The sequence below is a fragment of the Natator depressus genome, chromosome 11, assembly GCF_965152275.1.
Source record: "Natator depressus isolate rNatDep1 chromosome 11, rNatDep2.hap1, whole genome shotgun sequence".
Taxonomy (NCBI): domain Eukaryota; kingdom Metazoa; phylum Chordata; order Testudines; family Cheloniidae; genus Natator; species Natator depressus.
The window spans coordinates 35,683,444-35,711,155 of NC_134244.1; the positions used below are offsets into that span (position 1 = coordinate 35,683,444).

The 27,712-nt window shown below is 39.7% G+C and overlaps 1 protein-coding gene across 4 annotated transcripts in view; it reads right to left on the reverse strand.

Moving 5' to 3' along the window:
* Positions 1 to 5,280: 5,280 nt before the first annotated feature.
* Positions 5,281 to 27,712, reverse strand: part of LOC141995926 (sodium channel protein type 2 subunit alpha-like) — a 111,509-nt gene continuing 89,077 nt past the window's right edge. For 3 of the 4 annotated variants that reach the window (XM_074967457.1, XM_074967458.1, XM_074967459.1), the window contains exons 19-27: positions 27,309 to 27,463; positions 25,469 to 25,642; positions 21,883 to 22,005; positions 18,620 to 18,901; positions 16,798 to 16,851; positions 15,525 to 15,662; positions 12,310 to 12,414; positions 9,784 to 10,054; positions 5,281 to 8,560 (exon numbers count right to left, since the gene is read on the reverse strand). In XM_074967457.1, coding sequence (XP_074823558.1) covers positions 7,374 to 8,560; positions 9,784 to 10,054; positions 12,310 to 12,414; positions 15,525 to 15,662; positions 16,798 to 16,851; positions 18,620 to 18,901; positions 21,883 to 22,005; positions 25,469 to 25,642; positions 27,309 to 27,463 — 2,489 coding nt within the window. In that variant the 3' untranslated portion in view covers positions 5,281 to 7,373. The remainder of the gene's footprint in view (positions 8,561 to 9,783; positions 10,055 to 12,309; positions 12,415 to 15,524; positions 15,663 to 16,797; positions 16,852 to 18,619; positions 18,902 to 21,882; positions 22,006 to 25,468; positions 25,643 to 27,308; positions 27,464 to 27,712) is intronic. The other variant, XM_074967460.1, reaches the window with a different exon arrangement.

Here is a 27,712-nt window from a genome sequence, read left to right on the forward strand (position 1 = left end):
ATATTTGTTATGAATTTAGTCTCTTTTTGGCTAGCAAATTTTTCATGGACCAATCCTGATCTTTTCAAATATATTCATTAGCGTTTGCTGAACAATTTGGACAAGTGATTATCAGATGATGGGTTCTTTGAATTGCTTGCTTTGACATTTATTAATTATTTGTGTGGTGAAGCTGTTACCTCAATCACAGCTGCTCTTTGAAGCTCCAGCACTGTCTTTTCCCCTGTCCTCAGTTTCTTGGGTTTCCTGTAGGTGTGACTGGTTGTGGTGGAGTGTCTTTGTGAGTGTGAGGGGTATGTGGGAAGGGGAAAGAGTACATGTGGCTTGCTGGCTCTGTGTATGGATGGCCAGCCTTCACATACATACATGCAGGGCAGTGAGAAGGATCTAACTCCATGTTTGGGGTCCCCTGGGCTGCTACTCACTGGGCTATGGCTGGCTTTCAGTGTCCCTGATCTGGAGGTGTGGCTCTCCCTAACACCACAACCTCTGCTCCTCTCTCGGCAGCTTTCATTTATTGTGCACCTAGAAGGCCTGGGCCAGACTCTCCAATCCCAGTTAAGTAAGAGAGAGCATTGGAAGAAGATGAGAAAGAATAGGTTTGACTTGGGTTACAGGGAAGGAGAAGGAATGGGTTTGGATGTACGTACAGAAACACATACACAACATCCTTCAGATGTCTCGTCATGGTAGAACTATGAGGACTGCACAGACAGTATTGCTCATGTAAGCGGGGGAATAGTCCCGCTATTGTGGGGAACTTTCCTGGCTTCTGCACTACCCCGGTGAAGTGGGCTAACGAAAGGATCTGAGTCCTCGCTCCCACTTCCTTTACCCAGTGGCCTCCCTGTCCTTGAGGACTCCCCTTCCACTCTCCTGTCTGGCAGAGTCCTCGTAACCCCAACAAGGCTGGGCCCAGGATTCCTGGGGGGCTCGACCCCCAACCCTGCTGTGGTCACCTAGGATAGGGGCTAGGGTGTCCCCACTCTGGGGTACTCTCTCTGCACTGGGCACGTCTCTGACCCACTGATCATTACATACAAGTTAAAGCAAATGCAAATTATTTAATCAACAATTAATTTAAAAAAGAATAAGGAAAAATGGGAAAGGTTAAAGGAAACACATCAACCTGCTCTGTGGCAGGGAACATCACAAACAGTGTCTCTGGAATGTCAGGGCAGTTCACAGTCTGTTCCTTGTAAGTCCAAGGCCCCCTTCTCAGGCCCTGGCTGTGCTGCAGGGATGCTGTGAGTTGGACACTTGCTCTGGTGGTGGCCACACGCTCTCAGGCTCTAAGTGGTAGGACCCTTCTTCCCAGTGTCGCCCACACCCTGTCGGGGTTACAATCCAAGCCTGGCCTGCAGAGCCTCTTGGCTGAGGCGTCTCCCTGTGCTGGGCCCGCTGTCCAGGGTCCCCCTCGCTCTCCCCAGCTGCTCACCGCACCCAGCTCCAGCCCCAGCTCCACCACTCTGTCTCAGCGCTGCTGCTGCTCTGCCTCCAGCTCCCTGGGCTGCTTCTTTGGCCCCTCTGCCTCTGGTTGCTACAGCTCTGCTCCCAGGACAGGTCTGCTCTGCAGGCTGCTTCTGTGACTCTGCTCCCAGCACTGACCTGCCTCCTGGGCTGCTTTTCTGGCCCCTCTGACTCTGGTTGCTGCAGCTTTCTTCCCAGGGCAAGTCTGCTCTCTCTGGGCTGTGCCTCTGGCTTTGGGGCTGCAGCTCTGCTCCCAGGACAGGGGCTGCTCTCTCTGGATCTGGCACAGCTCTGATCCCCAGCTCAGCTTGGGCCCCTGCTTTCTCCTTAGCTCGGCCCCACTCTGTCTGACCCAGGCAAATCCAGCTCACACGGAGGATGGGACCTCCCTGGCCTCCTGACTCCCTGATTAGCCTGCCCGCCCTGTCATTCAGGCTGACCTGGAGCATTGGCCTCTCCCCATTGTTCCTGGGGACTATCAGTTTCAGGGTCCTGATTCCCCATCGACCATTTCCCTTTTAGTACTGGGAGCTAGCCAACCAGAACACCCCCACTGAATGTTAGTAAGGGGGCAACAGTCCCCTTACACTCAGGCTGCTTGAGCCTATGATTCCACTCCTCGCAGGATGCGGGGCAGCTCAGACCTCTCAGGGTTTGGCTCAATACAAGATCATTTCATATTTTGGTCGGCATAGTTTTACTTTGCATAAGTGATCATTTCCATAATAAAAGTCCATATGAAAATATGTAATAGTTGTTATACACAATATTTTTTTAATCTACAGAAGATTTTAGAAACATATTTGGCTTCATTGTGCACTAATCACCTGTCAAATTTTGTTTTACACAAATTTTGTGTATGAGCAATGGAGTGCTGAAGAGTATCTGAAACTACCTTATAAAATAATTTCAAACATTACTGTGCATTAAGGGTGTCTTCTCTCTAAGGCTTAGTGCAGTATTGTTCTCCTTTGCTCTTTATATTTGTCAGTTGCAGTTCATTACTGACCTTAGGATCCAAAGCCCTTAACAATTATAAAACCCACAGTTCAAGCCACAGGATCTCATCCAGCCAAAATTACACATAAGCAACTTTTGAAGAAATCGTAAAAGTCAGTTTCATTCTACAAATTACCTTCATTCCTCTGGCTTCTGAATTTGAAGCAGTAGGGCTTTAAAATGTAGATCTCCTTCCAGGTTTCGGAGCAGGAATTCCTTTTGTATATTCATGTGGGCTTTGCCTGTCAAATACTCTTGGAGGGTCACAAGCAAGGTATTTTACCAGTCCTGATAGGGGTCAAGTTTCCATTACCATTAAGCCTCTGGGTCCTTTCATTAGTTTGCAGAGGATATCAGGGAGAGCTTGCAGGTCTTATTCTCCCTTTCAAGGGTAGTCCCTTATTCTGTTTTTCTCTAAACCTTCAAAAACAGATTGGTGCTTTCTGCAATGTCCTGTTCTTTCTCCACTATAGTGGTGTAATATGTCCAAACTTCCAGAAAATTTAAAAGGAGTTATTTGCATTCCTTTAGTGTTCCAAAGGTATCGAGGGAAAAGTCCAAACCATTCTATCCTCAACTTGAAAAACAAGTTTACAAGTCCAAAACATTTTCATGCAGAGTTGGCTAGGACGGGTGATTCTAGCAGTCTATTCTAGCAACTTCCTCACCTACGTGGACCAACAAATAGAAACTTCCATGTGTCTATAGATCTTGTGCCACCTGAAGTTCTTGAGATGTATTTGCAGTTTATTTATTCTATTATGTTATTACTTGTCTCTAGGTCCGGCCAGTCCTCCTTGAAGTCTTTCCCTGACTATGATGATGTTTGATAGAAGGTGTCGGTGTCGGTTTTTGCTCTGTTTATATGATTGGTTCCTACTAGTTCCCTCTCAAGATATGGCCCTCTTATGTTCCAATATCTAGCGCAAAAATTCATTATTTTCTCACTTGGATTATCTTATATACCATCTTTGAGTAGTATTTGATATCTCCTCATGAAAGGCTGACGTTCCCTTCCAAAGATGGGAGCTACATCATTAATCAATTTAGCTGTTTCTCTCCACTCGCAGCTGCGTGCCAAAGGGATTCTGTTGAATTTTTTGTTTGAAAAATTATCACTCCGGGCCATCTCAGACATTGCTGATTCTCATCATATTGGAAAACTTTCTGTTACCCACACAACACCTCTAATGAACCAGAGTACCACAGACTTCTCTGAGGTGATCTTTGGACACTCAGACATATTATATTTGGCTTAAATAGAGACATAAGGGCTTGATATCCACTCATGAGGAAAATCACTGAGAAAGGGTAGTGGAGCCTACTAGCAACATCCTACTGCTGCCAGTGCTAATTTTCAAATCAGGCTAGGGAATGGGACAGAAATGGTGACGATGATAGGTTACCGCCTTCTATAAGGATATCCATCACAATAGTAAAAATGCTATATGAGTTAAGTGGTATTATTTATTATTGACCTCTCAGCAGTTTTGAAGCCGTTGATCATTTGGTGCTGCTGGCTTGTAGGTATAGGGAGAACATTTTTTAGATGGCTTCTCTCACAAGTACTAAATTCATTACATTTTTGGAATCCTACAGAGTGGAGGAAGTTCACTATATAGTTTAAAATCCCTCTTCTGTTCAAGATCAGGTCTTCTGGGCTAAGGTCCTCATTAGAGGAACTTTGTAAAATAATAGTTTATTTGTATGCCTAAGACTTTGCCAGAAATTGTAGGTTAGACATCTTTGCTTCTGCCGTGTTTGGTTGCTGCAGTATAGATTATGACTTTATAAACACCTTCTCCTTTTTGGGTGATCAGATGATGAGATCCCATCAGTTCCAAGTTCTTAGTGGCAAAGAGTGCGGAAAGAAGAATGTATTAACTGTTAATGATTATTCTGTATCTCAACTGATCCACCCTAAGGATTGTACTACAGGCTTTGTTCAGTTACATTAAAATCATTTTTCAATTGCACTTTCATTTGCCTGTTCGTTAGTCTTGCTGTCATGGGAACTTGTTCTCTGGAAATAAGGCTATAAATGGAGAAGAGGGAAGCATCTAGAAATTAAAACCCTCCAAGGATAGATAAGAGTGCCTGATCTGGAATGTAGGAACATCACTACCAGGTAGCACACTCTACTACTCTACATTATCATTTTCATATCAATACATAAGGTATAGACAAATACAAAGCATGTTTATACTAATTAGATAATGCCAGAAGCAAGGTATTATGGACACATCCACATTAAGGGGGGTACTAAGTATATTCTAGGCAGGTGATTATACCTTTGCCAAACGTATTTGTTTAACTTAAAATTTTCTAACCTAGGTCTCTTCCTTGTGTTGTTCTGGGTTTTCTAAAGTTTCAGTAAAAGCAGTCCAGCCATCTCCATGAACGAAGTTAGGGAAAAACAAGGCAATTTGGCCAAATAAAAAAGTTTCTTTGAACCATTTTCGTACTTTGGAATAGGTACTTGAAATTTGGCAGAAAGAAGGCTGTGGGGGGAAGTAGGTGCTTTGTGCTGTCCTTGTTAAATCTGTTGGCTATCAAGTAGTGGAGGTCCACAGAGCTTCAGCAATGTAGCAGCCATAGAAGGTAACTTATTTACTGGTGAATGCTGTATTAAACTTTCTTTAAACATACATTTGTTTGATTTACTACTTATGCAAAATATTTTTACGACGTGTGAAGATGGACGCATTTAAATCTGAGCAGTCCTTGTCAGTATCAATCCCTCTCTTTTCTTTTCTTTAAACAATAAAAGCACAAAGAAAGGAAATACAATAAAAAATGAAATCTTTATTTTTTGGCTCGATTATAACGTAGTTTATGTTCTTTACGTTAACAGCAATTTCCTGCATGCAGTTCACCAACACATTACAAGTCAAAAGCTTTAGTAAAAGAGTCTACCTTTAACTTTAGCTTGTGTATGAAACACAAAATGTCCTGATCTTGATTATACAAGTGTGCCATTTTATTCCCGGAAAATATTGTGGGTCCCATATTGTGTTTAGAAGAGTTCTAGTGCAGCATGAATCAAAAAGAGTAAGTATAATCTGTGTAAACAAACACTGGAAAAATAGCAAGGATTCCATGAACAATAAGACTATCTCAAAACTTCTGGTGCAAGCAGTGCTAGAAATTCAAACATCCCCCCTCCACTTCCACTCACCAGCTATAACTATTTGGAAGCAAATAAACTTGGTTTCCAGCTTTACACAAAATATTTCACATTGAAATGTTTTCAGATATAATATTAAAACAAAGTAACCTACAAATACTCACTATTTTCTTTATTTCTTTCATTGTGAAGTTCTCCATTGAAATTTACCATGGATAGAAAATAAACAAGTGACTGTGGAAAATAACTTAAGAAACAATTACTTGAACCTGATGACAGTTTTCTTATGTACAAAAGTGCTGCCAAGTAATATGGTTTATTTTTACATTATTTATATATGCTAACCACATTTTCAACAGGTTAAACAGTTTGTACTAGGCCCTATACAGTCTGTCTTTACACCAAATAGTAACCATTTAAAATGCAAAACTAAAGAAGCTGGTAAATAACTGCAAACTATTGCTTAATGATATGAAGGAATGAGGTCTGTTTGAATAATTTAATTCACTTTACCACTGACATATGGCTTCCTACAGTGAAGAACTCTGAACAGTAGACGGAGCAAAATACAGCAGCAAAGGCAATATTAACATGCATCAGTGATCCCCTCCAAACTATCTATAATGGTACAGAATACAATAGATTACCTGTTGAAAGCTTGCAAACTAAATATACTGTGGCACTTATTTGATACAAAGTACTGTGTCATGACCACTTATTTGTATGCTCAAATATGCACAACTGTGTAAAATAAGTATTTACATAACAGAGGGCATTTTATTGACCTATTAGATGTCAGCCTTACTGAGAGAAGAAGATACAAAAACAATCCCTCAGGATAAAGTAGAACTTCTAAACAAGTGACTTGTTTTGGTGAAGTCACTTGTCAAGGGCAGATTCCATAAAATATTTTTTTCTGTGGAACATTTAACAAAAACAAAGACTATGTGACTGGAATTTGGGATGAAGTTTGCACTTGCTGATATTTAATGACTTGGATTAAAATAATCCATTTCTAAATTCTTGTAAATTACAGGAGACTTTGCAGGCACATAAAGATTTGTCTGGATGCGACAACACAAATAGTTAAAACACCTCAAATTTTAGAGCCACCCTGAAATGTGGAAGTAATTAAAACTCTGTTGTTTTGTGTGATGTCATTTTTTCCCATGCATGATTTATAAGTGCAGCATGCCTTTATGCAAATCACTTCTGTCTGTACATTATAGAGAATTAGAGAGCAGAACACCTGGTCCTCAAACCCTCTTCCCCCAACAGAAAACCCATTTACAAAAATAGTCACATATAATAGTAAACAACCTGTGAATTAAAAAAACAATAAATTCACGAAAACCAATTTTGTAAAAATATGGCAAATGTGGCAGTTGAATTACAAACAGTGGATACAGTTACTGTACTAAATATTTTGTGGTATGTTAAAACCCACAAAAATTATAGCTTTGCACGCCTTTCATGGTCCCTACAGACTGTAGCCACTGTGTGTTTCCTCTTCAGCAGTGTCAGCTGTAGTGAAAACAGTAACCTCTTGTCAAGGTTGTTACCCTGTTTTACAAAGTCACAGGTTGATGACGAGGGATCACTGTCTTGTTATAGGCACTGACCTTGAGTATATATACACATATAATATATATATATGTATGTATGTATGTAAAAACTGTCAGTTTGGCATAAACCTCCTACAGGAGTCCTGTTGACACAAATACATCTTTCAAAGGCTGTAAACAATTTGTCACACAAACAGCATTCTTAATTTTTTTTATTTACTTTGCCTAACATTTTTACTTTTACAGTCTTTTTCTACTTTATCTTTTTCATATTTCTCTTTGTCTGGCTTTGTAACACTATCATAGGAAGGTGGAGAAGTTGTAGAGGAGCTCTCGTATGTTTTTTCTGGAGTGGAGTTTTCATTGAGTTTATCAGTAATCATATCTTTGACAGGTAGGCCATCCCCTTTGGTTTTATCTTTGTTATACACACAGGAGACTTTTTTAACTTTTTGCTTTAAAATATAACATCTGTAAGCACGCTGAATAACAGTAGCAGAAACCTCCTCTTGTTTTCTTTTTAATGTAGTTGTAATTGGCTCATAGGAGACTTTAGAAGGATTGGCTGCCATAAACCGGTCTTCCATTTGTATTCGAAGTGCATCCATCTCATCACTTTCCCCCAAAACACGCTTTGTAAAAGCAAACAAGATGTCAAGACAGTGAATTCTGTCACCACTTACCATGGGCAGATCCATTGCAATAAGCTGAACTTTGTTTGGTTTTGCTATAAGAAGGGGAGGATCCAGTGAAGCTGCAAAATCAGATAGTTTACTGTATTCTATAAACTGGGTTGCATCTGGATCAAACTTTTCCCAAACCTCATAGAACATCTCAAAGTCATCCTCACTCAAGGGCTCGGCACTTTCTTCTGTAGCAACACTGAAGTTCTCCAAAATAACAGCAATATACATGTTTACTACAACTAGAAATGAGATGATAATATAACTGACAAAAAAGAAAATCCCAACTGAAGGGTTACCACAGTCTCCTTTAACAGAGCTTCCTGGGTGATCTTTGTAAGGGTCACAGTCTGGTTCTCCACTGTTCAGAATTGGTGCTAACAAACCATCCCAACCAGCTGATGTGGTAATTTGAAATAGGCAGATCATGCTGTTGCCAAAAGTTTCAAAGTTGAACATGTCATCAATCCCAACTTCCCTCTTAACGTAGGCAAAGTTGGACATTCCAAATATAGCATAGATAAACATGACCAGGAAAAGCAGGAGACCAATGTTAAACAAAGCAGGAAGAGACATCATCAAAGCAAAAAGCAAAGTACGGATTCCTTTAGCACCCTTAATGAGACGCAGGATTCGACCAATTCTGGCGAGTCGGATAACTCTGAACAAGGTAGGGGACACAAAATATTTTTCAATCACCTTAGCTAGAAACATACCTGTTAAAACAAAAAATTCACATTGTAAAGTAAATAATACAATAGCAGCTTTTAAAGTATATTAACTCATTATTTGTGGAAATATTTATTGCTGTCTCAGAAAAAATCAGAACAATAAGTTCTTTATTTTAAATGCTGAAAGTTAACATCTTTCCAGTGAAGACTGATAATAGCATTAGTGTCACATGAACTGTTTTATTTAATTGTGAAAACGTTACATTGGAGGCTGCGACACTGTGGTTTCCTTCTGTACAGATTATACCAAAGTAAAGATACCCCGCAGGAAAAGGGAAATGAGTGAGAGAAAGAGGTTTGCTTACAGCAAAGGTAGCTTGTTCCCATCTAGATTTTGCATCTACTCATCAGGAAGCCTAGAAACTGGAATTTCTCTCTGAGTGCATTAGTTCTTGCAACTCAGTCTCCTACAAACCTTTTATATCAAACAGTAATAATTAGATGAAAAGTAGGGTAAGCTCATGCAAGTTGTTGGAATCTGTACCTCAGGCTCTGCAGAGTGCTCAACAAAGCCTTTATGGGTATGTCTAAGCTGCAGTTATTCATCCACTGCTGGCCCGTGCCAGCTGACTCAGGCTAGGGGGCTGTCTAATTGCGGCGTAGATGTTTGGGCTCAGGCTGCAGCCCGGACTGTAGGATTCTGTTAGGTGGGAAGGTCCTAGAGCTTGGGCGGGAGCCTGAGCCCAAACGTCTACACCACAATTAAACAACCCCCTTAGTCCGAGCCCTCTGAGCCTAGGTCAGCTGGTACAGGTCATCTCCGGGTTTTTCACTGCAGGGAAGACATACCCTATGAGGTCTGTCAGAAAATCTGCAAAAACAATTCCACAACACCTTGAAGTGTTGTGAACTCTCACAAATTGCACTATTGAGATTCACTGCCTTTTAGCTAACTGAACTCTAAATATTTAGCCTACATGATGATTTAAAAAATCCCTCCCTGTTCACATACTCCTCAGTTTTGCTCATGAATGCAGATTCTGACATTTCAAATTACAATAAACCAAATCAGATTGGAAAAAATACTCTTGTATGCATCATTTTATGTACATTGTACTATAAAAATGAAAACTGAAGAACTGCTATCTAAATTTGATTGTAGGCCATGTAGCAAATGACAAAGCCATATGTAAAGCATCATAAAATCATTAAAGGAAATGTTCACTTTCTGCTCACGTACCCCCTTCATGAAAGTGAATTGTTCTTACCCACGATGGAGAGAATGACAACCACAAAATCAAAAATGTTCCAGCCTATGGTGAAGTAGTAATAACGGAGTGAAATCAATTTCAGGACACATTCTCCAGTGAAAAGGACAATGAATACCAGGTTTATCCTGTGTAAAATAGTTTCCATTTCATCACTCTGGTCATCTGTTTCTATCATCATGGTGACCATGTTAAGGCAGATAAGAATCATGATGCTGATGTCAAATACTTGTTTTGTTACAAAATCAAAGACCATGCCTTGGAATTTGTTCTGAAAAACAAAAACAAATACTATTTATAGTTTGAAAATATGTTTTTCTTTACAAATTGCAAATCTGGGGAAAGCAATTCTCTGTAGCTTGGCAGGAATTAGCTCTGTAGAACAGGAGTGGGTAAACTGATCCACCTTCAGAACCCAGAGGGTAACTTATCCTTTCCCCCTCTTCTGACTTGTGGCTGAACAAGTTGTCAGAGGTGAGCAAGAAGGGAATCACTATTGGCTGGAGGGGTGATGACGATGTGAGGAATAAAGAGTAGTCAAGTCAAAGGCCACCTTTTTCACCAGTCTGTGCTCTAGGAACAGGAAATGTTATCTCCCAGCCTCTGTTCTGCATAACTGCCCTTCACTGGTTGTACTCACTGACTTAGTTGGATGGTTAAGGTTATATCCCTTACTTACTGGTTCCATCACCCAGTGTTATGCATTACTTAGTTTGATGACTATCTACATCCTTCCAGTTCGACTATTATTTAATTTGCTATAGTGGATAGCTTCTGCAATAAGTATTCCGGTGGCACCTTAAAAACTAACAGATTTATTTGGGCATAAGCTTTCATGGGTAAAAAACCACTTCTTTTACCCACAAAACCTTATGCCCAAATAAATCTGTTAGTCTTTAAGGTGCCACTGGACTCCTTGTTGTTTTTGTGGATACACACTAACATGGCTACCCCCTGATGCTTGCAGTAAGTATTATTTTCCAAAAGTTGTAGGAGTTCAGTGGAACAGTTAATCAAGCAATACAGTATCTGGCTCATGACGTCAAGTAGCTCACATAAAGATTTAGCCTCATGGAAATTGAACCTCTATGAACACAATCTCATCTCTTCCCACACTCCCTGACAGGCCCTCCTTAGTTGTCTTTGAGATCAGAGGTGACTAGGGTCTGCTCCCCTCTGTCTTTGTCTTCAAAGCCCACCAAGTTGCCACTATCACTCTCCCTGATTGCAGGTCTTTATGGAACTCCCAGTAAGGGCCAGTGCATCCCCATTTCCTGCAAAGGTCTTCTGGAGTGAGAAGACCAGGAAGTCAAGGTTAGGAAAGATCCCCTCTCCCTCCAGGATAGCAATAAGCAGCCAGAATTGACTGCAGCTGCCCTGGGACTCAGCTCAGTTATGTAGTGCATCATGAAACTTAGCCCAGGTATCTAGGGAATCCCCCATTTCATATGTCCAATGTATATGTTCTTAAAGAAAATATGAGAACAGCCCAAGTTATTCAAATAAGCTAACTCTAAAAAAAAAAAAAAATAGGGGAAAGGAGAAAATTCTACCTCTTTAATGAAAATAGAAAAAACTGGTTCCCTCTACCAAATATATATGGTACTTAAAGCTGTAACCCCCACTTGGAGTTTGCCAGCTCCCAAAACATGTCCAGAGAGTAGACTAGCTTTAGTTTCGAGCTTGAGAGCTGTAAGACTCAGAGAGAGAAGCAGAACAGCTCACAGGGTGACTGATTAACTCCCTCTCCCCACAAAGGGAGAACTTTGGGAAAGTTGCATGGATCAGGCCATTCAAGCTCTGTGGAGACCAGTGTCCAGAGTGGCAGAGATCCCACCCGGTACTGGCTACCGAGAGCCAGCCAACACCAGGAAGCCAGTGAGGCTGGTAGCAGCCAGGAGAAGACTCTGCCCCACCCAAGAGTGAAGTAAGGGGACCCTTTTTTGTTTAAGCTGGCTAACATTCACAGCATTGCAGCACTCATCTCTGGACTCCTCCTCAGCATACCATATATATGAGGAGTGCTAGGGAGGGAGCTGGGGATGGGAAGAGTTGTGAGTGTTGCAAGGTAGGAAACTACTTGATTTGTTAATGTTTAGTACTTACTAGTTAACCCTAATCCTTTCGTCCCTTGTTCCTATTTTCCTGTTTCCAGTAAAGTCCCCCTTTGTTACACTGTTATTTTTGGGTGTGTCGTTCCTTTGCTGAACTTTGAGTTGTTATATATTGTTTCTTGTGCATTGGGATTTATTCTCCTTGTCTGTTAGTAGCATTATTCATTTTCCCAAGGGACTGTACCCCTTGTGTCTCAGACACAATGTGGCGTCACCTTGGGTGGAGGCACTAGGTGTCAGAAAAAGAACCCAGGATCCAACCCATGTGAGGAGAGGGGAGAAGCCACTCCCAAGGAGCAAGCATCAGGGCGGAGGCTTGGGCCACAACTTGTGGGAGGGTCTATGAAACCTTAAAACCATGTTTTAAAATGGGTATTTAATGCAGGAGGCATGAAAATAAAGGGACTCTTACCGCTGGCCTAGGTATAGGTTTTTGTGGTTTCTTGGACCCCAGTTTTTTCATTGCATTGTAGTATTTCTTCTGTTCTTCTGTCATAAATATATCTTGACCTCCAAAGTAAGGAAATGAGATCAAAACTGGTTACAACTATGTTTGCAGACATAACCTCTAACTATTGTATGTCACTATATAATTTAGTGATGGACATTTGAGTTTACATTTGATTTATATACTAAAAGGGCAATTTTCAGGTATCATACGAGTGTTATTGAACAGCTCTGTCAGCACAAAGTATATCCCAATGATCGCTTTCACTGGTAGTTGGAAGATTTCTCCAGTGTTTGCAAAGCCACTTCTCCCTTCTCCCCCGTAACATAAGACCACCATAGCACTTTCTGCTCTGACCTGTTCCCATCCCTGACATTGAGCATGTGTCTGCAGGAAAGGGGCATGGCTAGGGCATTTCTGTGCCCTCACAGTCTCTGACTGCTGGAATGATTCTTCGGGTGACAGGGAGCCAGGTATAAATTAGGGCATCTCCGAGGTTGTTCTAATTTGTGCCAAGCACTAGCCCAGGGATTCTTAAACTGGGGGTTGCGACCCCTCAGGGGGGTCATGAGGTTATTACACGGGGGGTCGTGAGCTGTCAGCCTCCACACCCAAGCCCCACTTCGCCTCCAGCATTTATAATATTAAATATAAAAAAGTGTTTTTAATTTATAAAGGGGGTCTCACTCAGAAGCTTGTGAAAGGGGTCACCAATACGAAAGTTTGAGAATCACTGCACTAGCCTCTTCCTGGCTGGCTCCAGGATTGTGGGGCTTAATGGTGGCACAGAACCACCTTTGAACCATACTCTGCCTCATTCCTGAACTGTTCCAGGCACAGTGTGGATGCAGGTCACCATTGGGATCATAGTCTATACAGTTAGTTTAAGAAACAAGCAAAATGGAGTGATACTGAGGGGGACCTGTCATAGGAAGACATGAACAAAAAAAAAATCCAAACAAACTGGAGCCCCTATACATTGTAAGGGTCTGTCTACATTAGGAGTGCTTTGCTTGTATAAGAATACAGAAAAGCTTCAAAAACAGACTCCAAGGAGAAACTGCTGAGCTTGAATTCATATGCAAACTAGATACCATTAACTTGGGTTTGAATAGAGACTGGGAGTGGCTGGGTCATTATACATATTGAATCTACTTCCTTAAGTTAAGTATCCTCACACCTTCTTGTCCTCAACTGTCTAAATGGGCCATCTTGATTATCACTACAAAAGCTTTTTTCTTCTGCTGATAATAGCTCATCTTAACTAATTAGCCTCTCACAGTTTGTATGGTAACTTCCAATTTATCTGTGTGTGTGTGTGTGTGTGTATATATATATATATATATATATATATGTTCCATTCTATGCGTCCGATGAAGTGGGCTGTAGCCCACGAAAGCTTATGCTCTAATAAATTTGTTGGTCTCTAAGGTGCCACAAGTACTCCTGTTCTTTATACCAGCAAAGTGCTTCTAGTGTGATGCACCTATATCAGTAAAGCTGCGCTTTATACTGGTATGGCAAAACTAGTGCCCTGGAGTGAAACAAGCTACTCCAGTAAAAGTGCAGTTTTGCTGGTGTAACTGAGTCTGTACAAAGGACTTCTGCCAGCAGAGCTTTGTTGGTTAGGGATCGCACCTCTTCACATCCTCGACTGACATAGCTACATTTGTAGAAGTCTGTAGGGTAGACAAAGCCTAAGACTTTCAAGGCCTGTTATTTGTTTTCCACATTAGCCTCCATTTTGCAGGTACAAGTGTTACCTTTCAAATATCTGACTATTTGATCTGTGGGTGTTTTCAGCATTCTAACATTTGTGTTAGTTGATTATGGACACAATTAAATGGAAGTTCAGTGTTAAAGTTAGGCTGTCAGTGTCTACTAAACTGGAAATTTAAGCCTCAAGTCATGGCATTTGCCCCTTGAAGCGTCTGAAGAAGCTGCAGGTTGGTCTGCAGTTATTCTGAAGAGAAATGCTGACTGTTTAAAGATGTTCATTCACAGCTGAGTTTTGCCTTAGACTCAGTTGGGAGTAGAATGGAAATGTTGTATCTCATTAACTGATTAGAGTGGCCGCAGCTGAAGCCAAAGGATTTTCACAGCAAACACAGACATTTAAGATGATACTCAGGCTGCTAGTTCCATCAGACACCTGAAGAATTACCATACTAACGATCCTAGGGCCTCCAATTATTTTTAATTAAATTATTTTAAAATTACTTGAAAGCTCAACAGATTCAGAAAAAAAATTTCCCATTATTTCTTACTTTTTTTTACCTTTCCAATGAACTATAAATTAAAGGAGGATTAAATAGGGTTTACAAGTTCCTCCCATTTCCTATAATTGAACAGGTCAGAATCATATGGCTCATTACTACAGATCCTTAATAAGCTTTACTCCTGTGATTAGTCCTGTTGGAATTGATGGGTCTTATTCTTATAAAGGCTTGTAGAACTGAATTTGTAGTTGCTTCCTTGTTTTTTGTGTTTTATTTTGTGGGTATGTCTACACTGGAGCTGGAAGGTGTAATTTCCAGCCTGAGGAGACATAACCCACGCTAGCTCTGATAGACCTAGCACACCAAAAATAGAAGTGTAGCCCCAGTGGTATGAAAAGTGGGGACAGGTGCCAAGAACATGCCTAGGGCCGTGGATGGGATTGTACTTGGGGCAGCTAGTCCCTCCCACCACTAATGGCTATACTTCATTGAATGATAAGTATTTAAGTAGTAAGCACACCTGATTAATTTTAAAGAGGGACTTTTTCCAAGAGAATAACTTTCCTGCTAATCAGAGTGATAACACACATGTTCCTCTTTTGCTTATTTATTGTAGGTTTTCTTGCACAATTTGCAAATTTCTGTGAACATATTTGTATTAAACAAAGGCTTATTGTTTCCTGCCTTCTCTTGACTTCTTGCAGTGAAGTCAAAGTGCTGAAAATTATGATGTTGCAGTCAGATCCATAACAGCAGATTTTTTCATTACAAAAATAGGATCAGGCAGAAGGTGAATTTATTTAGATACTTGAAATAAATTGTGTGTCCATCATCTTTACACAGAATAAGTCACTGGTTCACTGTAAGGAATGTCTAGAATGGAAATAGACTTGGGGATTTGTAGCTTTTATTATACCTTGTTCACTCTTAAAGCAGTAAATAAATACTTGAAATACTTATCTTCTTTTTTTGTTGATTGAAGTTGTCTATGATGACACCAATGAAAAGGTTCAAGGTGAAGAATGATCCGAAGATGATAAAGATGACAAAGTAAAGATACATGTACAGGTTGTCCTCATACTTAGGCTGATCTAGTAGCTATAAAACATCATACATTTATATATTATCTGCATGAACACTAAGAATCAAAAATTTCATTTAATTCATAAAGCAGCAACTCATGGCAAGAGGAGCTAGATAGATACAGATATACAACACAGAATACAAAGTGTACAGTGCTCACTTTATATTATTTTTATTACAAATATTTGTACTGTAAAAGAGATAAAATAGTATTTTTCAATTCACCTCATGCAAGTCCACTCAGTCCTACTTCTTGTTCAGCCAATCGCTAAGACAAACAAGTTTGGTTACATTTACGGGAGATAATGCTGCCCGCTTCTAATTTACAATGTCACATGAAAGTGAGAACAGGCATTCGCATGGCATGGTTGTAGCTGGTGTTGCAAGTTATTTACATGCCAGATATGCTAAACATTTGTATGCCCCTTCATGCTTCAACTTGTAGGCTCTAAAGTTTTACATTGTTTTGTTTTTGAGTGCAGTTATGTAAAAAAAAGTCTACATTTGTAATTGTACTTTCACAATAGAGATTTCTTTACAGTACTTATATGAAGTGAATTGAAATTTACTATTTCTATCCCCCCCGGATACCTTCTCAGATGCTCCTCAACCCTGAAAAGTGATTTGCACCAAATAAGTTGGGCAACATACAGTGCCCAGCCTACATGAGCAATGAAGTGTGTGACCCTCTAATTATCAATTTTGAAAAAAGGTTGTATATTCCTCTATATTCAATGTATGCATTTCCTGAATATCTCTTTTTTTTTTTAACCGTTCACACAGATGATTACCAAAGGCAGTGTTTAATCCATCACCATTTGGCATCTTTAAATTGAGGCTGGATGGTTTTCTAAAAAATAATCTAAACAGACTAATTCAACTACAAATTATCGGGCTTAATAGAAATAAGGAAGATTAATTCCCTCGACTGCAGGAATTGCTTTGTGAAATTCTATGGCCTACGTTATGTAGGAAATCTCATTAGTTGATTAAAATGGTCCATTTTGGCCTTATAATCAGTGAATCCATGTCGTTATTGTTCAATATTTTCAACACAATTCAATATAGCTATTAAAATTTCATTACATATGCGGAATGTCGGAATATATTCAACAGATATAAATAGTCTTAAAACTTATATTATACTTACATCTCGTGAATCAACAGCTGCATACATAATATCCATCCATCCTTTAAATGTAGCCTGGAAATGGAACACAAGTTTTTATTTACCTGTAAAAATCCAGACCCTACAAAATTATGAGAGCACATCTCTTAATAATCTTTTTTTAAAAACATAAATTCATACCAGCACTGTTCATATCACAATTAAAAACACGCATATAATACAATTATATGTATTAGTCTCCTACTCTTTTTCATAAATAGTTATCAGATATTCTAAAAATGTTCCAATCATATATATGCTACTACTTCATCCATTCTCCAGGCACCAAATGTGGCCCTTGATCTTTGCTAAGAAGCCTCAGTGATATCATTAGGAGTTTTTTTTGTATGGAAAAAGTGGCAATTATTGCCCATTTTAAGAACAATATCGCGTAAAATGAGTATAACCAGGCAGTACCATAAAATGTGATTTGTAATACTTCACTATTCATTTAATATACTGTATAGAGCTGTATTACAAATATTAATCCAATAGGAAAGTTATGAGTCTTTAGTACATTTGTCCTCCTTAAAACATTTTTAGAATGATCCTATTTACCTAATTAATGTTAGTGCGGTTTCCCTTGCCTTAATTATTTGTAAATGACAATTGTACAGATTTTTTTAGTGGCAACCACTGTTTGTCCCAGCCATGTAGAAAGAAAGACAAGGCACAAGGGATGTGGTTTAACTAAGCCACACATTTATTAATGTAACTTATCTGGGTACTATCTGGCAAAAACTTATCCAGAGCAGGTCATCCTTCCTTCCATGATTTGTTCACCTGGTGGAGGGCTGCCATCAGGTCTCCACAACTGGCTCCTGCCCGATGCTGGGATCTTACCTCCCTCCATGTGTACAAGGATTAAGGGGCTACAGAAAAGGGGGTTCTCCTCTTGTTGAATCAGACATTAGGAGCTCCATCCCAATTCCCCAGCTTCTTTAGGGGAAGCATTCCCCTAACGCCACTTCCAATTACGGTCTACCAGGGAACTCGACTCCCATCCCATTGAATGAGTATCTGCACTGTACAACTGCAAAGTTATCAGTTTGAACTGTATCTCCTAACCTAACCACCAGGTCCCTGAGCTGCTGTGGGGAAGACTTAAAAACCCGCCCTGCCCCTGCCAATCTGGCAGTGAGGGGAAAATTCCTTCCCTGTCCCAAACAGATGACTAGCACGATGCCCACAGCTGACTCAGCAAACCTGTTCCTACTATAATCCCAGGGATGGGAGGGTGGGAGTTGCTTTCTGGGCATATAATGACACCCTGGCCAGAAGAAAGGGCACATGTGCCCTCCCCTTGGGTGCATGGGTGCCAGTATGTGCTTGGGCACCCCTCCTCAGACCAGCCAATCTGCAAGGATGCCTGCCTTCTTCTCAGCTTCATTTCCCGCCCCCAAATGCACAAGGAACTGAACTCCCATGAGGAGGGGGGAGAGGGACAGGGAGGGAGGGGGACCCTTAAAGAAGCCACAGAGCCCTCTTTCTTGTGCCAGCCTAGACTAATTCCCACCCCCCGCTCTCCAGGCTGCAGGGGGTGCAATTGTATTGTGTGTCATCAAAACGCTTCCTTTTGCCTTTTTAACATTAGGGACTATCAGTGTAAGAAGGTATTCCCTATATTAGGGTGGGGAATCTCTCTTATACCACTAATATCTTAATTACAGGTAAAGTAATATGAGTCTTTTTAAGGGTACTGACTGTATATGAAGAAATTAACCTGCTTTTTGATGAAAGTTGCCCATTTCTCTTATACTTTTTTTTTCAAATACAGCAATATAAAATACAGAAATTCACTTACTACTTGAAGCAGTGCAAGATACCCAGCACCTACATTATCGAAGTTTACTTTCACATTTTTCCATCGGGCACTTTCATTCTTTTTTATGAGGTCCTCGCACTGAGTATAATTGTCAACATCGCTGATATCAAACATCTCACCAGTTGTTGTGTTAACACAGTGGTAGAACTTGCCAGCAAACAGATTTACTCCCATGATGCTGAAGATTAGCCAGAATATCAGACAAACCAGTAGCACATTCATGATGGATGGAATTGCTCCTATCAGGGCATTAACAACCACCTAGCATACAAATTAAAGACAAAAAAGCCTCAATGATCTTTTATAATTAAAGAATCACACAATGTTCTATTAATATTTCTATAATACTAACAGATTTTTTCTGTCTATATTTCATAATGAAATATTTTAGCAAATATTGAAAGAAAGTAATACCTTCAATGAAACTGAAAAAAGCAAGAACTAAAACCCTACATGGAAAGCAAGGCAATGAAAAAGTATGAAAAGAAATTAAAGAAAACCTGGTAGTGGTTAGATGGAGCCTTAGAATTTGTGTGCTCTAGAAAAAAGAGAGAAAGAAATGTTAAATATTAAGAACATAAATCAAAATCTATAGACAGTGCAACAAAATATATTTTTAAATAAATGTAAAGAATGACTGATGATGGAAGACTGAGCAAAAGAATTTTACACATAAAGTAGGCAGTTCTGATGACTTGATTCTGAGATTGAATTAAAACATTAGGAATTATACACATGATATTCTAATATTCACATAGAAAAGTTAGGCAACTCTGTACTGTGCATTTAGTTTTGTCATCACATAATTAATTTTAAACCTTGGTCTAAAATAATCTTTATATTCATTGGACTTAATGAGAGCAAATAAATGCACACTTCTGTTCATTGGTTTTTCTTGGCTATGTTTAATTTATATACAATTAAGCAATTCTACGGGGAAAAAGTGACTGCAAAAGATCAGAGCAAGTGCAGCTGAGCAAAGGTTATTTGAATTATGTATAGTGATTCTATTTTACTCTGAAAAGAAGATTCAGCAGCTGAGGAAACAGCAAAGAATCTGTCTGCAGTGAAGGTTTTGGGTGGTTAATTTTGTATCCAAAGACCACTAAAATCAAGAGGAATCTTTCCATTTACTTCACTAGGCTTTTGTTTGGGGCCTATGGGGTGTGGGCAAAGAGCTAGTATTTTATCTAGTTGCCAGGTACAAAGAATCTATTCACTGGCATCTTATTGTGTTGTACAGTATTGGTGTGACGGGGTATATCAGCCCCACACGGTTACAGGAGGGGTTAACCTTTCTCTCTTAGTAGAGGAGGCCACACACCCCCAGCTCTCCTGGGCGTGCTCCATCTGGAAGCAGGCTATAAAAACCAGCAGAGCAGCTCAGTCTGGGCTGACCGCCGGCGGGGAAGGAGGTGTGTCGCCAGCTCCTGAGGGAGGACCGCCTGCACTCCAAGATGTGGAGGCCAGCCACACGGAGGCGGACCCCGACACGGGACATCGTGGAGAGGGGAGAGACTGGAGAATCCCAGAGACAGAGGCCTCCAGAGACTTGGGTAGGAAGTGACCCAGGGAGGTTTTGTGGCAAAACAGTGACAGAAGAGGACCAAGGCTCAGCGTGTTTTGGTGGACCCCCATCTTGCCAGTAGTATTGGCTCTGGCCATTGGGCCGCACTGCCCCGACAGGAGGGGCTGTAGTATTGACTCTGGCCATTGGGCCGCACTGCCTGGACATCAGGGGCTGTAGTATTGGCTCTGGCCATTGGTCTGCACTGCCCTGCTATCAAGGGCTGCATTAAGGACTGAGGCCCCTGAGCTGCGCAGCCCCGAGACCTGATCACGGGACTGTGAGGCACCTCTCCCCTGCCTCCACGGGATGATGGGGTGTATCAGCCCCGCGACAATTGGAAAGAAACAGTACTGTTTGTATGTATGTGAGCTTAAAGTATACAGATAGATTATAAAGGGAGTTTTCCAAGGTGAAGGTTAAGATATGAATGTTATCCATTTTGTTACAAATCAGTTTTTTCAGACATTAGCATCATCTGTCACTACAACTGAGATAATTGCTGTTATATTTAGGCAGATTGGCAAGCTATGGAAATCTGAATAACTTCCTAAACAAGAAAGAATTGGAAAGCTATGTGGGAAGAGAGGCAAGGTGGTGGAGTCACACAGGCTCATCAAAATTGCCTTGATCCTTAGGAGAAACATACACAATAAAACTCAAAGTTGAAAGGCAGCAGCTAAGAGAACTCTGCTCCCATCTCTGTCTTCCATTTTCACCCCATCCTTCTCTCTACCATTTATTGAGAGAGCCTTCCCCTCACTTCCTATCTCATGTGGGTGCCTCTCAGAAATACAGAAATGTGTGTTTTCCCCCCATTCCAGCTGGCAGGGGGTCTCATGCTCCTGACATATCATACGTCCCACTGCTGCCAGCCTCGTCACCACGATGTTGCTATGTGTCCCATGCCAGTTCTGACACATGAGGCAGGGGATGGAGGCTGACAGCAGTAGATGGAATAAGCATCCCAGGAAGACTGAAAAGGGGACTGGAGTTTCTCAGTTCTAAGGCCAGTTTCTCCCCACTCAGGTCCCTAAATCCAATGGGAATTATAACAGCTCCAGGGCTGGAATAACTCACCTCTGTTGTCATGAGTAGATTGGGTACACTCTAAGTCTGACCTGCAAGAAGTAAACTACATGCGTGTAAACCCTGTGCCTTTCCATCACACACACTTCATATACTCTGTCATAGGAGTTCTGTGCAGTAAGCCCCAGTATCATTATTTAAAACCTGATTGCCATACATAGTAGAAAGAGAGCAACCACAGGCTATGCAGTTCTGCAAGCTAAGTAGACACAATTTTTTTAGACTTTTTTTTTTCTTAGCAGGAGAGAAATATAGAAACTATGCTTCTTTCACTCATCATCAGAAAATGTGATAGGCATTAACAATGCAGGCATTGCATCCTGATAATTCCTTAATGTTTTACACAAAAACTCTGTAATTATCTAGGTGGTAAATAACCTAAAAAATATGTGTGATTGCTTGTAAATACTAATGATTGCAATTGGATATAAATTTTAGTTATGTAATAAAGCATCCTACTGTAGTTACTGGTATGCCATAGAAAAGAGGATAGTGCAATATTTCTACATGGATTTGTCATTCCTCATTTTGCAAGTATGGTTTCTGTTTATGCATAGATTAATTCAGGTTCCTTCATTTGTCTCACCCTCATCCCTTCAAATCGTGACAAGGCTCTTAGAGGTCTCAAAGCTCTTAGTGTCCTAAGCGATTTAATGGCACCAAGTTCGGAATAGCCCAAGGCATTGGCTATTAGACTAACCAACGACACCTACAGAAAAACAGAAAAACAATAATTATTCATTTCCTGAACCTGCTGATATTAGGATATAATATGTATTATGTGGGTTTCTTAAGACTGGTTGGACCTCTTTCTATAGTTTTCTTTTTTTAACCATAGGAAATATTTTAAAAAATTATTGAGGAAGGGAAAATACTTATAGGACACCTGTTTATGGAACCTTTGTTGACATAAAAAAGTCCTTACATTTTCATATATTTTGTTGGAGGGGCAAGGAACCATAATGGACCTAAAGAGGGCCTGTTTAAAAAAAAAAAAGAGTATATATTAGTCTGTACAGCTTGCCAGTTTGCCTTATCTTTATCTCTTCTTATCTGGTTAGAGTTCAATGTCTGGACGTAGCTCACTGTTCTCAAAGGATATAGTTTTCAAAGGCACCTATGTATCTTAGGGGCCTTAGTTCTACTGACTTTCAATAAGTTTTAGTCACTTTCAAAAATTTTACCCAAGGTCTTTAATAAGGATACTTTGTACCTTTTTCTGAGGTTTTTAAATACTTTACAGTTGTGGCTAAGTATTATTTATTATCCTCATTTTACAAAGGCACAGAGAGGTTATGTAACTTGCCCAGGGTCAAGCAGTGGCCAGTTAATAGAACAGATAGGATTAGGATCTAGTTCTCCTAACTTCTGGTTCACTGTTCTAACCAGCACATCATGAGGCTTCCCTACAGCCTTGATCATTTGGTCAGACTCAAAGGGCACGGCTGCAGTCTTAGCTCCATGCCATACATGGAGCAACACGTGATATTAGCCATATAAAATAATAGTTCCTGTAAGGCACCATATCTTCCTTAGAATCCAGGAACTAGTGGATAGAACACCAGGAGTGCAAAACTTTTTGGCAAAAAGTGGGCAGACACCCCAGTAACTGGTGCAGATTCCACAACACTCTTCTTATGCTTCCGCTTACCAACAAGTTTGGTAGGTTTCAGTGGCAGCAGTTCACCTGTGAAAGGCTGATGATTGATGTTATAACTCAGCATAGACATCTTCCCATGGCCTGTTGTCAGGAAGACTTCATAAACCTTAGATATTAATAATATAGTCGCTGTTCCACACCCAGACATAAAAACAGAGTGACTAATATCTGTGAAATTAGTGTTGATGGAGCTGCCACATTCCTACTTTCTTGACTATCTTCTTCCAAAGGGGAGATTTGAGAAGGATGATTAACATCATCACTAAGGTCCGAAAATGACTTATTGAGCAAAAGCCTAACCACCACCCATTTAAAGGCACATTGTTGTACATTGTAATATAAGAGTTATGAAAGTAAAACCAGCAGGATTTGGACTATAGTGATTGCCATTTAAAAGTCATTGTTTACCAACAGATAACCAATTGAGGTTCCCAGCTTATTTCCTGTTCTAAATAAAGGAAAGTACAGTGCTATCTCAGGTACTTGTGAGACAGCTATCGGCGAATTTCAGCTTTTTATTGACCACCACTGTATATTTACAAAGACACACGGGCAATGAAATCATATTTGTACTATATCAGAGAATATTGCTCAATGTAAATTACTCCACCACGGGAGAGGATTAACTTTCATGTCTGAAATGAAGCTAATCTAAGCAGTTTTAAGTGGAAGAATTTGCCACAGTTGTGTTTCTTTTGATTAAAGTATACCTATAGCATTCCACCACCAGAAGTATAGAAGACATGTATACCTGAATATATGCGTATTTCATTCAAGTACTTGAAAGAATCCTGAAGACCTTCACTTAATCCCACAAGATTTATAACACAAATCACTTTTCAGATGTAAGTATTCACTGATATGACAATAAGGAATGCCCCTTATGTGCTAAAATAGTTTTATTTTATATATAAACAAAAATGACTTGAACCACAACTATGGGAGTTAAAAGAGCATGCATCTAGAAATGACAATCTGAGATCAGATAGTAATAAAACAACAGGGGTACTCGTGGCACCTTAGAGACTAACAAATTTATTAAAGCATAAGCTTTCGTGGGCTACAGCCCACTTCATCGGATACATAGAATGGAACATATAGTAAGAAGATATATATATATACACACACATATGGATAAGTTGGAAGTTGCCATACAAACTGTGAGAGGCTAATTAGTTAAGATGAGCTATTATCAGCAGGAGAAAAAAACTTTTGTAGTGATAATCAAGATGGCCCATTTAGATAGTTGACAAGAAGGTGTGAGGATACTTAACTTAGGGAAATAGAATCTAAGTTAAGTATCCTCATTACGCATAGGAGCCAGAGGGGGGAACATGTCTCTGCTTCTGGGAGCCATGCAGATCCATGGCATGCGCAGAGCGGGGCAAGCCCCCAATCCCGCTCCCTAGCTGGAGCGGGACAAGCCCCGGACTCTGCATCCTGGTGGGAGCTTGAGGGCTGAATTAAAAGGTCTGAAGGGCCAGATGTGGCCCCTGGGCTGTAGTTTGCCCACCGCTGTTCTAGAGCATACTAACAGAAACATTACAATGAAGGGACCAGAATTTGGACTGCCTCGTGAAGCAATACAATAATTTAGTGGCAACAACCTTAGGCACCTTTGCCTCCAAGATACCCATTCTCATTTGAACACACACATCACTTTGGCTCACTAAAGGACTGAGTCAGATCACATTGGAAGGCAGGAGACCAAAATATTCTGGGGGCACTGATCCCTTAAGACAATGATCATAAGAACAGCCATACCGTGTTAGACTAAAGGTCCATTTAGCCCAGTATCCTGTCTTTCAACAGTGGCCAATGTCAGGTGTCCCAGAGGGAATGAACAGAACAGGTAATGATCAACTGATCCATCCTCTGCAGGGACTTTGTACAGATATATGCCGTGGCTGGGAAGGAAGCCAAGAAAGCTTCTCTTCTCTTCCATCATAAACCCTCCCAAGTTATAGCTAACTTATTTCTTACAAATTGTCAAACAGCTAATAAACTCCAGCTACACTAACTAATTTCATATGTTAATGCCACTGCCTTTTTCACTACTTCACTGCAAACACTAACAGAGTAGAGGATAATCTCTTGGGAATAAAGCTTTGACAGCATTTGGACCAAACATAGTATCTTAGATGCAAAGTTTGGATGGCTGTACAAAAGTTCCATGATGATATAATGTATTATTTGAGAAACAATATGTGATCATATAATAAGACTGTGTCATAATGTATATGCACAAATTGCGGAGTTTTGCATGGGACTTTAACTTTGGTATGTCCTGGCTTTTGTTTAGTATGTAACGTTCTGTTAGTTATAGTTTTCTCTTTTGAGTATAAATGCACCTTTAGTAACACCATCAGATAACCACAGGCTGTTAGTAAAATTTCCATTAATTTTTGCTCAAAGTACTGTGTTCATTAGAAATGTACTTCACAATAGTGAGCTTTGTAACTTTGTTGATAGGAAAATCAGTCAGAAAAGACTTGAAGAATAAAGAACTTACATCAACAATCAAGAAGTCCAGCCAGCACCAGGCATTAGTGAAATACATTTGAAAACCATAGGCAACCCATTTCAGAAGCATTTCCAGAATAAAGATGTATGTGAAAACCTTGTCAGCATATTCCAGCATGGTCTTGATAGTCTTGCGCTGCTCTATATATATGTCTTCAAAAGCCTGTGAACACAACGTTTGCAAGTATTCATAACTAAGTATTCATTCCTGGTTCAGAAAGATCAATTAGATAAATGAAGAAAGTGGAGGGATTAAAGTCTGTGCACCATTTTCATTTTCTTCTTTGTGCACTATTTTCAACTCTTATATTACTTAGTTCCCATTTCACTACATCTGCTTCAACAGAATCCAACTTTGAGAGAGGCAGTCTTGTTTTATGCTTTCTCCAATGGAATATGGAGCATATGTTTTCTTAAGCAAAAGGAAAAGTCTAGTCTCTATTATTTTGAGAAACAAGAAATATAGGGACTCTACATGTAATTCTGTGTACTGTTTGTGTGACCCTCAGTTGGCTGTGATTTTTTTTTCACAATTGAGATTTGGTTTTACAAAATCAAAGTAAATAATTCCAGGCCAAATCGTGAGGTCCTTACTCAGATTTTTACTCAACCTTTAAATAAACCCTCACAGAAATTAGTGATAAATTTGCCTATAAGAGTTATTGCCTATAGAGACTTCAGGATTTGCGATCCTATTTTATTATTGAATCAAGAAATAAATACAAAAAATGATTTTCTGCCAATATTTTAATACGGGGCTTAACTCAAAAAATCCTCCTGTTCCAGATACGTACATTCTCCCAGAGAGGAGTAGTGAGGAAGATTTTATTTACTTCCCCATTTAAATAAAACGCTTTTCCTATCAGCATAACCAAGAAAAAAGACAGTGTTTACTGGCAAGAAAATATATATTTAAGTGTATTTATGGAAATGTCGGTAATTTGTTTTTGGAAAGTATACTATGCCCATTGATAGTGTAGCAAGTGTAGAGCGTGTGTAATTTGAAATGGGATAGTGGTGAAGAGTGACAATCTTTTTGGAAACAATTGCCATTTAGTGAAATCTTATACATTCCAAAGATGACAAAAAATTTAGAAAATAATAATAATAGTAAGACAACAATGACCCAGGGTGGAGCATGACAGGGATGATTTAAGCAGAATGCAGAGAGTTCCAGAGCTTCACCAGATAGTTCAAATGGCCCCAAATCCTAGAGTAAAATAATTTGAAGCCATAAATGTGTACATGTTTTAATATGATTTTGATGTGCACTCAGACATTGGCCCAGGTCCTTTCGGAAATAGAGATGGGCTCACAATTCAAAATTTTGGTCAAAATCCAAACAGTAACAAAGGTCAGTAGAATTCAGGTCCAAAACTCTGCACTATAAATAACCACTATAAATTCTGGGTAACTCCACTGGCTTTAATAAAGTTACTCCAGATTTACACCAGTCTAATTAAAAGCAGAGTTTAGCCCAGTGTTTTGGTTTTGGTCGATCTCTAATCAAAACATATGTGAATCTTAGTAAGCCTTCCAACTTTGGTCCACATTTCAAAACTGTAATGAAACATGAAATGCAGGAACTTTTAGAGTGTTTTTGGGTTTCAGCGTGAACATTTTGCACAGCTGTGATTAAAATACATCTATCAAGGCTTCTTTATCTTGCACATTATAAAGTGAGTGTTTGCTACTGCTGATTCCCAAATATTTCTTAAACTGATTAGAGTTTTATACTGATCAAAACCTATCCTGTATGCAAACATACTTTTAATAAATCACCCTTCTAAAAACTTATTTTTCAGAATATGTCATCAGTATTTACTCACCAGAGCGCCACTGCTCAGAAGAATCATGAAGACAATGAATGTCTCAAACCAGTTGTGTTCAACTATGCTGTAGCAGGTTTTCCTAAGATTCCACCAGATTTTGCCTTTGCCATCTTCTATACTTACTTGACAACATGTGAACTTCTGCACACAACCTGTAAACATATTAAATAACTAGAAATTGGAATAAAATAGCAATTTATTTTGAAGTAGTTAATCACTCTGGCATCCAAATTATTATTAATTTTATTAGTTTGGTAGCCACTCTCTTTATGAGATACTTTTAAAATCTGACACTGGAATCCCCTACTTGCCGTTATAAGGTTCTGAATATCTGAATAGTGATAATAAATAGATTTAAACTACATGTAGGAGTGAAACCATGGGGAGAAAATGACAGTGAT